The 12,361-nt window shown below is 48.0% G+C and overlaps 1 protein-coding gene across 1 annotated transcript in view; it reads right to left on the bottom strand.

Moving 5' to 3' along the window:
• LOC106821394 overlaps positions 1-12,361 on the bottom strand; it is a 111,642-nt gene that overhangs the window by 45,842 nt on the left and 53,439 nt on the right. The window contains exon 5 of the mRNA XM_014826163.1: positions 9,245-9,419. Within this exon, the coding sequence (XP_014681649.1) occupies positions 9,245-9,419 (175 nt within the window). The remainder of the gene's footprint in view (positions 1-9,244; positions 9,420-12,361) is intronic.

Consider the following 12,361-nt stretch of genomic DNA (forward strand, 5'->3'; position numbering starts at 1 on the left):
GACGACGACGACGACGACGACGACGGCGGAGGCTGCTGCTGCTGCTGCTATACTGCTGCGGCTGCTGCTGTTTCTGCGGCTGCTGCTGCGTATACACTACTGGGTATGTCAAATGCGGCGAGCAGCTGCACAGCTGCCAGTATAGTTGCATCGGAAGACTTCGTCTGCGCTACGTATTTCGAACGCGCTCTAGTACACAGCACACAGGGCTCTAGCCTCATTGAATCGCAATACGTTTTGCGGGAAAACGAACGCGCGTTCTGGCATCCCCCTCCGCAGCGCACGAGGCATCTGCGCCGCAGTTACGCATCGCACACAGAGAGTACTGTGTAAGAGTAAAAGAGTGTAAGAATGTAAGAGTGTAAGTGTGTAAGAGAGTGTTTCGGCTGGACAATCCAGGCGGTGACAATACTCTCGGCTCTTACAGCTACATGCGGCGATAGTCACCATTACCACGAAAACGAGTCACATTTCAGGTAATGAGAGCTTCTCTCCTGCTGCGACATCTAGCGGGTTGTCCACCTACCTGTCTCAATTCGACTGGATCATGCGGAGAACCAGAGGAGCCGCCGTATTCGGTTCAACTAATTGCAAATGATCTACGTTAAATACGCGGTGTGGTTTTATTCCCGCTGCGTCATGTAAAGACATGGTGCGAACTGTTCACGTTATAGAGGCGTAGAACACGTACCTAGTCTGGGCCATTATGTAATGGTGCTACGATATTATGCATTATTTTCTGACAATAATTTGCGAACATAAATCTGTATGTTCCTACCCATCCAGGCAACTGCTCCTCCCCCGCAATTGGATAACCGCAAATGAATCAATCCATTGTGACGTAATTAACCCATTCGCAGCTGAAACCATTTCGGTGCTCCTTCCTGGCAAGGATTTGGATTACATGCGTGTGAAAAGCTAGGCAAAATAGGTTCCTGCCATTTACGAGAGGCCTTTGTCTGTTTCTGGCCACTAGTTAGCCATTTTGTCCATTAGAGCTCTCCCTTTGTTCTACACAGATGAGATAAGGGCTCCAGTTATTTTCCATCGTCTAAGATTACCACTACAACAATGTCAATGTTAAATTTCCATCTACTCTGACAGTCCCGTCAAAAACCACCATATGTGCATATATATATATATATATATATATATATATATATATATATATTCCAGCATCACATGCTCGCATGCACGCAGAGCAATATCTTCCCCTTACAGACTCACGTTGGTATGACTCCACTCACAGCGCAGCAGTGACAACAGCGTCTCCCGCGATAAATTAATTAGTCACACTACATTTAAGGTTTATTACAGCGGCAAGGTAACCGCCGCCTCGCATATAATGAAACTCTCAGTTCGTGGCCGTCGCGCACAAGAATTCGGCTACAAACGATATTTGATTTCGCAATAAATTACGGCGACATTTACGGCCGTGTGCGACTACTTATCACGCGCGGGCATCAGGCAAACCGCTTACTGCTCGATCAAGCACACGCGATGAATCTGCAACGAAGGCGAACTCGCGTACAATATGTTTATTATGGCGCAGATGCGCAGTCTGCATATTAAACAGCAGCCCTAATGCAACTGGTGTTACGGCCGCGATAGCATCAGGATTATTCATCCCGGCCTACGAATGGATTTCCCGTTTTCATGAAATGCCGGCTCCGTGAACCTTAAGTACCGAATTTCAGCCCGTGTCAGGCCTACTCAATGACACGCATATTACGAGTGTATTGACTCAACGATACAGCTAATTTGCAATGGTGCCAGACCTGTTGATGAACAATGCGGATTTATTCATTCCTCGTATATGTTATAGCAAGAGCTAATAATACCTAAGGTAATACTAAGTTATTTATTAGCTCTTGATATTATAACTATAATATAATTTTTGTCACGTGTATAAATGTTCCATTTCATATTAGAGTTTGAATGATGGACTAATGTTTCAGACTCTGATATAGAGACGATTGCCAGCTTAAATGACACCGAATGGATTGTTGTTGGCCTGAACAATGGCACTTTGCACTTTGTGTCTATCCTACATAAGGTGGCGATGTTCTCACATGCATGCGGTATTATTCGCTCTGGGTTATATGTACGCCGTGACCGTTAGCTGAGGTCCTAGATATTATTCTGACATTGGTTTCTCAAACAAAGAAAAAAAATGATTGCAAACGTGCGCTAGAAGACGTTCGCATTCAACACCGTAGTACAGCGATGATTAAATACGAGTGTAATTCACATGCATCCTATCTACGCATCATGAATCACAGCTCGGTAGCAACACCACCGATATTGTCATCTCTTCGTTTCACAGGCAGGTGTCGCCCGGCAACTCCTCCCACGCGTTCATTTTTAAGTCATTCCCGCAATTAACGGAAGTCGGATCGGTCCGTAATGAGACTACAGCATCCAGCTGCTTCCTCCCGTATTGTGCCCGCGCGCAGAATTCGCGGTGAGCTCCCACCGCTCTCAAAAAAGAGGGAGCCATTCAGTATCGTTCGCACCCCTGTGTCCGCGAGAGGCTACCTACTTACAGAAACCAATTTCCGGCTGCCGAGCCCGCGCGCGGGGCACACTTTCTGATAATTGCGCAGTGCGAGGATTTCCCTCGATATAAAGCCGTGCAATGAGTCACACATTAAAAACCTATAATCAGAAAAACGTTTTTTATTAGGAGACATGCGACTCCTGATATTATAATAATGAGCTAGACACGTCTGGCGTCTTGCCTGCACGTGTGAGCGCGGGGGTAGACTTATTAATACTTATAATATGAAATGGCATAAACGTTGAAGAGGTAAGCGAAGATGGTTATCGCCCGCATCACTGGAATTTTCGTAAATTGCTCGGATTATACTCCTGACTATTTTGCAAACACATGCATATATATATGCATGTGCACGCATGAAAGAGCACGAACAACGACTAGTAACCACCGCGCCGTGGCAACATACCGGATAGGTGGGATTAGATCCCCTCCTGAGCAAGCAACACCAGCCTCTTATTATGCAATTGTTCTCCTTCTGTTGTTGAGCAAGTAAGTCAACAAGCACCATGGTGGCTGCAAATTATGCACATGGTAATTCCTGATTGATTAGAATAATAGAAAATGCAAAGGCAAAGGCATCGCTGATTTTCTAAATACTGCAAAAGTGCATTGCTTTTCCAAAATTTCCCTGCACGCGAACTCCAGTGAATGTTCAGTGTCTAAAATATAGACGGTTTAGTAGTGCAGATTATCAGCGCCTGCAATTACCCAACTAGTATCGAGAACGTATCCTGCTACCTTGAAATTGGAACGATCAATTGGGAATTACATGAAATTATTGCTTTCACGCCATTGCTTCAATAAAAGCTTTCAAGTGACAATTTTCTTTTTAAAGTCTTCGCTAGTGCTCGCATGATTTGCGCATGACAGCCATAAGACACTAATAACACTATGAGAAAGTCATATAGCTCCCTAAGTAAACAGAGGTGTCAGTCATACTTTTACGAATATCCTATCTACCCAAATCTATACGCGATAATTGTTGTCGCATTTGCATGCCATTGGCATTGCACTGTCAACAACTGCGTACGTTATACAAGCTCTCCTGTTATAGCTAATTCATCACACACCACATATCTTAAGACTTGGTAGTTGGGAGTTACTGGTGTACGGCATGCCACGCGGATGCGTGAAATCTGATTCGATATTATTACTAGGCATCGATTCTTTACCATGCTATTATTAAATCCATTCGTCGAAATTCATGAAACCGGCAAGAAAAGGCGCTTTGGTCGGTGTATTGCTTTTAAGTTATTGATCGGGCTTATTGAATTGAAACCACGAACCAATCAAGTTACTCTAAAAGTACCTCTACTAAAATTGTGACTATTGTAAACAAACGAGCGCCCATTTTCTGTGCATATGAATCTGTTTGAAGCGACGATAATGGCAGCAAAAAAATGCAGTTGCAGGCAGAGGCCGTACATCTGCATTAACGCAGAATAAATAATAAGCAGTGCTTCACGCGTGCGTGCGTGCGTGCGTGTATGCGTGCGTGCGTGATACGGCTTTCTTGCACATTTGTTTCAATTTTACCGCAGTAATTTGACGCAGAAACGCATTAGCAGAAATACGGGCTTCTTTCGCCGATTCGACAGCTCCACACAAGAATGGAATTAATTTAACCGAATGCTTTGTTAACCGGCGGCCTTTTGCGGCAAATCACGTTAACAAACAAACTTATACATAATAAGCGTGCACGGAAATATTCTAATTTGCCTCGATGAAAACCTGTTGAATTGGAACAAAGGGCCAGCATGTGTGACTTTCTGCTATTAGTCCTCGCATGACAAAGGCAAAATCCATCTGCCTGGCAGGCGTTTTTTAATTTGGAACATTGTAACTGTTCGGAGCACCACTCGTAAAATGTGAACAGGCCCGTTAACGGCCACCAGATTCCGCTCGGGGCAACATGTGCCTACATTTTCAAACACGAACCGACGATCCCTCAATGGGGATTTGCGCAAGAAACAATATCATATGCACGGCGCACAATATGATACGCATCGTGTAAACAGACTTGGAGAGTGAACGGGGAGGCTCTAAAAGCGCCGTGCCTCCGCAACGGCAAACAGCAGACAATGGCGCGACCGACTAACAACGCCGTGATTGGCAGCTTCTGCCCTCGCAGGTTAATCAAACACTAGTTTCGGGCGATCTCGGCTCATGGCATTGCTATTGCGTGCGCATTACGCTGCGACGGGAGTTAGGCGGCATCGGTCACCTGCTGTTGTCGCCGCTCGCCGGCTCGTCTGAGTCACGACCTCTCAGCCCGACCCGCTGTCCTGGATAGACGACGCTCTGCCGTACCCAGGCGACCCTCTGCCGTACCCAGGCGACCCTCTGCCGTGCCCAGGCGATCCTCTGCCGTGCCCAGGCGACCCTCTGCCGTAGCCAGGCGACCCTCTCCCGCGCTCAGGCGACCTTCCAGGCGCTACCCTAAGTTCAGCTCCTATCACACCGAGCATGACTGCTTTGCGAAAATTGCATGTTTTCATTTCGGATAATTCTCGCCTTAAAACGTCAAAGCCACCACAGCAATGTGAATGTAAAACAAATTACGCACGTGAAAAATGAGGTGGCTGCGACCAGAGATCGGCATCGTGCGCACACGCGAGATGGAACTGATAACGCGATGTCAACTAGCCGCAGGTAGAATGTTGTTGTAAGAGTTTGAAATTCAAATCCTGTTTTCATTGGACTTTAATGGCTTACTTAAAGCACATAAAACGTGTGATTTTTTGAGCGTAGTTAACCAGACATCAGGCAGCATTAAAGGACGTTCGAAGATGTCCCCAGTCGTGTACAATCTTCTAGCACCTTGACCTATGACGCCGGCTGCGATGCTTTAAAACAGCGTGAAAGAAAGACGTCCTTGCCAGACGTTCCCACACAGGGCCTTGCACATTATCAAACACTATCCAGAGAAACGATGTTTTTCTTGCAGCCCGTCCGAAAATTCCAAACACATCGCACATTTCAAGCGCCGCGATTGTGTTACGCGTCCATCACTGATGACACAGAGAACCCCGCGCAGACAGGCAGTGTGTATAGGCTCCCGACGCCGCATTCAGGCTACTGTAGCGTGAATGCGGCGGCAGCAACAGCGACAGCGTCGCAGCGGGGCAGCAGCACGCTTCTAACAAACACACAAACAGGCGGGGGGAAGGTGTTAAGAACTTCCGCGAACAATGGCACCGAGAGCGCCGCCGAGGTACGCACGACCAGCACACGAATTCGGCCACAAAGTGCTACACATTACTAGCAACACGGCGGCTATAGTCCCAGCAGCATTCCGGCGACGGGTAGCGGTGTAAAGCGCTCTGCCATTTCTATCTTCCGAGCGCCCGAGCGCCGCCGCCCGCAACAATAGAGGCAAAATATTTGGCAATGGAAACACGTCAGGGTGGTCTTCGCTGAACGTATCGACAAAAGCTCGCACAAAAGCCGAAGCGCGCGGACACCATCCACGTTTGCCTGATCGTCGGTTCACCCAGTTTTCGGGAGAGCGCGATGTTTTTCTTTCATTCCGTCTTCTATAGTTCAAAAGTGCGCGCAAATAGAGTTCCTCGCGTAGCCACACAAAGTATCGCATTATCTGAAACCTGACATTCACAAATCCACAAATACAGTGCTTCGAATGCGCTCACGCACGCATGCATATGTGAATATATATATATATGAATATGCTACACGACTCACTGGTGTAGGTACAGAGATAAAGACGTCTGCTTTTCACCTGTCACATTTCAGAAAGGCAAAAGTGTAAAGTTTATCAACAAAATATTTTCTCAAAGGCCTTAAACAATTTTATATGCTACATAGGAAAACTGAAACGAGAAAGTTACCTGTAAGGCATTTACTCGGGCTCTCCTCACAGCAGTTCCACAAATAGTCACGTTACACCTCGCACGCGCTGGTAAACCCTGGCGCTACTGATCACGCATGCATCGCCGCAACCTTTATCACCGGGACACCACGAGGAAAATCCTTGATTTGCCTTTTGTATAGCGCGGATTAATTTATGTTTGTTTTCGTGTTGGCTCCCAATAAATCGAGTGGACAATCGAGAATAGAACAGCAGCCAATCTATGCTAATCCGTCTCATTACAGCTTCGTTATCGGGCTGATTTACAGCGATGATAAACTTCAGCTCACAAAAAGCTTTCGCCACCGCTGGCAGATTTATGCGGCGAACAGAAGCGCTAACTGACACGGCTGACGACGCAGCTTTGTAGGGGCGGCAGTGCAGGTCCGGCCCCGACCATCACGTATACTAATAGCATCTGACGCAGCAGATGAATGTGGACGCGCATATTCAAGGTACTGCGCACAGACCGCAGCACAATCCATCGCTCAGAGCTAGCGGTAACTCACACAGATAGTAACTCACATACAGATGGTAACTTACACACAGGTGGTAACTTACACACTGGTGGTAACTTACACACTGGTGGTAACTTACACACTGGTGGTAACTTACACACAGGTTGGTAACCCACACACACGGTAGTTGACTTCACACAAGCGGTGGTACTAACTTACACACTGGGTGGTAACGTTACACACTGGTGTAAACTTACCACTGGTGGCTAACTGATACCACGCGTGGTAACTTACACCACTGGTGGTAACTTACACACTTGGTGGGTTAACTTACACACTGCGTGGAACTCTTACGACACAGGTGGGTACTTACAAGCAGACGGTGGTAACCCAACACACAGCGTCGTAAGCTTACACACACGGTGGTAACTTACACACTGGTGGTAACTTACACACAGGGTGGTAACCCACACACAGGTGGTAACTTACACACTGGTGGTAACTTACACACTGGTGGTAACTTACACACTGGTGGTAACTTACACACTGGTGGTAACTTACACACTGGTGGTAATACACACTGGGTGGTAACTTCACACACTGGTGAGTAACTTTACACACTGGTGGAACTTACGTACACACTGGTTGGTAATTAGCCACTACGGTGTGTTAACTTACACACAGGGTGGTAAGCCACAGGACACAGTCGGTGCGCTAACTTACGCTGATAGGGTCTATGTCCTCAGGGTACTGCCGGAACGTACCTGGTTACGGTCCGGTATACCGGAACGTACCCTTGGTACTAAATACTACTATCTAATATGCCGGACCGTACCTCGCCTACTCCTACTAACGAAGTCTAGGGAGTCGGCTACGCCTACTCCCTAGCCTTAACCCCAGGCACTAACCCTAACCCTAACTCTAACCCAACCCTAACCCCTCCAACCCTAACCCTAAACCATATTCAGCTAGATAGTTACCAGGGTACGTTCCGGTATACCGCGACCGTACAGGGTACGTTCTCCGGCAGTACCCTGGAGGACATAGACCCTATCAGCGTAACGTTACACACAACGGCGGGGTAACTCACAGCAACGGTGGTAACTACACACAGCGTGGTGCTAACTCACACACGGGTGGGTAACTCACACACGGCGGTGCTAACTCCACACACAGGTGGTGTAACTCAACACACGGGTGGTTGTAACTCACAACCACGCGCGTGGTAACTCACACACGGGTGGTGTAACTCACACACAGGTGGTGTAACTCACACACGGGTGGTGTAACTCACACACAGGTGGTGTAACTCACACACAGGTGGTGTAACTCACACACAGGTGGTGTAACTCACACCAACGGGTGTGTTAACTCACACACGCGGGTGGTGTAATCACACACGGTTGGTAAAACTGACACACGGCGTGGTGTAACTCACACACGGGTGGTAACTCACACACAGGTGGTGTAACTCACACACAGGTGGTGTAACTCACACACGGGTGGTAACTCACACACGGGTGGTAACTCACACACAGGTGGTGTAACTCACACACAGGTGGTGTAACTCACACACTGGTGGTGTAACTCACGGAAGCTCGCTCTCGGGCACAGTTGACACTTCGTGCGCTCGGTCGTGCACATCGCTTCCAGTAGCCGTGACAATCGCCGACACGGCTCAAACGCGGTGACACGGCCCCGTGCCCTTGGGGACGGCGCCGTGCTTTTAGCAATGACACACTTTTCCGGTGACAAACGTTGCGTGCAATTCGTTGTAACAACGGCACTCCCGAGATTCTTCGCAACAACGCGCGCGGGGCGGGCGCTTTCCACGCGTGGCTCGCCGTCAACACCGGTAACGATTCAGCTATCTACGACAGAGGTGCAGCGCAGCCATGCCGCTATACGTGACCACAGGCACTTGGAGCGTTTCAATAAAATATAATGCTAAATAAATACGAAATCTATTTACTACCAAAGTCTTAATGTTTCTATACTCTCTTTCACCTATTATTTCCGAAAATTCCCTGCAAATGCGGTCCAAATGCTCATCTGCAACAAACGCTGGCTGCCGCCATGGCTGCCGCTGCACACTGACACATAAATATATTGGTCGCCTGCCATAACTGAAGCCGATGTGGCTGAAGACGCTATCGCGACCAGAGTCGCACTGCGGTCGCAATATATATAATAGGGGGAACGCGCACGTCGTACTGTAATTACTGCACGCGTGTGAGTATCAGGGCAATCCTGCTCCGTGCGAACATTGGAGAGAAGGAGACGGAAATCCAATCGTAATTGTGACACGAAAAGAATGACCACGTACGAGAGGAGGAAATCATTAGTTTTTGTACTCACCTCTCTGTACATCCTCTGTGGTGTCAGCCACGCGATGACATTCTTTTCCAGGTATTTCTGCGCTTGCTGCTGCAGGGCGCTGCTGACTTGAGGGTTGGGCTTCAGAACAACTCGCTTGGCGCTCACCTGCTCCGTCATCACACGCTGTGTGGCTCCTTGTTCGACGCTACTCACCCTTCAAGAACAACAACGAAAAACACAAGGTCACACGCGTTGCGAAATTAGCGTTCTATTGTTTCTCGACAGCGGAGACATGACGTCCACTGCAGGTATTCTTTGCCGTATTGTACCTACTGACGAAAAAGGCGAAATAAAAGTATTTATAGCACCTATGCAATTACGGTACATTCGCCACTGGAAAATCTTTCCATGCTACGTTAACGCTGTTTTTACTGCTTTGGCAGTAATTGATGTTTGAAAAAGGTTGCAGCGCTCTAGTGAGCTGGCTACCTACACGTAGCAATCGCTACGTGGGGATCCGACACGTAAGATTGCCCCCCATAAACTCGACACACCACGTGCACATCTTCCCGCTCGCCGTAGCTTGCAGGTGAATGCCTGTATATGGCTCTAGATGCATCCAACTACGCGCGCGGGCACGTTACCTCAGCCGTCACCTGCCACTTACCAACCGCGCGGCAAGGTTCAATACACCAAATTCACAATATTGCAGCCTTTCACAGGCCATAATTGCCACCGTATAGTGACTGCAGATCCTACCTTTCCACTGATCGGTATGCTTACAGCCAATCGAGAAGTAAAATTGCTCGGCTAAGCCATTTCCAACACCCGCTCTCGCGCACAATTACACATCGGCTAGCTTCTGGCGTGTAAAAATATGGTCGCGTTATAAAAGGAAATGAGCCGTGAGGCCTAGCCCTAAAATAGTCTGTGGTCCGTTATCTTCACCCTGAAAATATCTGCCGCTGCGGCAAGTGTGAAATCGCTGGGTGTTGACCCTTCAGATTTTCACTGCACTAACGAGGGTCCTGTGTATATACACAACGACTGCTACTATGTCACGCGCATGTACTCACACGCACCACGGCTTGTTTGGCCGCAACTCTGAGCTCCTAAAATTGGGCATGTTCCCCTCGGCGTGATTCGCTTAACGCTTGTTTACGGACATTCAACGAGACAAGAAGGATGCCGTCACTCGTCATTGTCGAAATATACAGCCAATGTAATATGTGCTGAGAGAGGAGGGACAAGAAAAGAACAGAGAAAAAGTGGGTTACTATAACGGGGGAAGCTATACGAGCTGCGCGGGTTGGACATTAACAAACAGGAGTTCCTAATCGGCTTATTTCTGAACACTTTTCTGAGGGGTTCAATAGTGAAGTCTGTCTCGTGGGCAAACACTTCGGCTGGCCTCACCACGCTAGGCGGAGGCACATTTCCTGCACAAACACGATCGGACAGTGAGATTAGCTGCACAAAGGAGAACGATCTTCTAATGTCTCTGTGCAGTGTCAGGGTCCGAAGGACGGCTAGCCTGTTACCTCGCACCGAATCTCGAGAAGCAGCACTGCATGTTGTGACTGTCCGCGTGCTGTCCCGTCATTAGCAATTGCTAATTAGTGATTACTCTCGGACGTAATTTACAGCAGTCAACAACGGTAGAGGCTGATGCATGCGGGGGAACACCGATTTCTACGGCTCTCCCGCTCATCACAGCAATGCACATATACGGTGTACTTATAATGAATTGTATCGAATTCGAATACTGAATACCGAATATCGAATAATGAATCGTATTCGAATACACGCCACGATTCATGATTGATACGCAAGCAGCACGGAGCCAAACGTATCTATCAACTTCCATCTAGCTGGATAAACTAGCGTGTGTTTAGTCTCGTCATGCAGCTATATTTTTTAATACCGATGGATCGTTTATTAGCTTCAATGATTATGATAGTGGATTAATTATTAAATGTTTCATGTTTAATACCGGTCACATGCACGCACGCGCGCATGCACACAAACGCGACCACGCGCTCACGCACCCGTGCACACAGACACGAAAAGCACGCACGCACGCACGCACGCACAGATGCGCGAATACGCAAACGTATAGAGCAAACGAGCTTCGCCTCGCATAGCATACGAAGAATATCACACCCAGCGTGTGCAAATCTTCTTACCTGACAGCCACGGAATTCGCGGCTCTAACGTATGTGTGTTGAGCCCGTGTGTTTGCAAGCGAACACAATACTGGCCCCATGCATCAGGGGACGTGTGTGTGTGTAGCAACGAGCATTTATGCACATTGCGAGTCCGAAACCTGTTTGACCAAACGCCGACTCTCGGGGGACATAGCTGGAAGCAACAGCTATCGTGAGGACGGTGTAATAAAGACAGCCAACGGCACTTCAACTGAGTAGTATCCGGCTCTCCCATGTAACAGATACCGAGTAAACCCCACCGGGCGCTGTTGCGTAAACGTCAAATCTCTTTTTATAGCTCGAGGTCATCCTTTCGTAATTACTGTGTACAGAGAAGCCGCTACTAGTTGATTACGATGGATGTAACCAACTGTTATTATGTTGGCATCTACTGCTGACACGTCTCTACCCTGCTGCGACCAAGTCTGTACCCACTGCTACCAAGTCTGTACCCCACTGCTACCATGTCTGAACCAACTGTTACCATATCTGTACCCCACTGCTACCATGTCTGAACCAACTGTTACCATATCTGTACCCCACTGCTACCATGTCTGAACCAACTGTTACCATATCTGTACCCCACTGCTACCATGTCTGAACCAACTGTTACCTTATCTGTACCGCACTGCTGCCATATCTATACCCCACTGCTGCAATATCTATACCCTACTGCGGCACTGCTACCATGTCTGTACCCACGGCCACCATCTTTATGCTCCACTACTACCATCTCTATACCCCACTGCTACCATGTATGTACCCACTATTACCATGTCTATACCCCGCTGCTACCATGTATGTACCCACTATTACCATGTCTATACCCCACTGCTACCATGTATGTACCCCGCTGCTACCATGTATGTACCCACTATTACCATGTCTATACCCCGCTGCTACCATGTATGTACCCACTATTACCATGTCTATACCCCACTGCTACCAT

Source organism: Priapulus caudatus, unplaced genomic scaffold (genome assembly GCF_000485595.1).
Source record: "Priapulus caudatus unplaced genomic scaffold, Priapulus_caudatus-5.0.1 Scaffold71, whole genome shotgun sequence".
Classification (NCBI taxonomy): domain Eukaryota; kingdom Metazoa; phylum Priapulida; class Priapulimorpha; order Priapulimorphida; family Priapulidae; genus Priapulus; species Priapulus caudatus.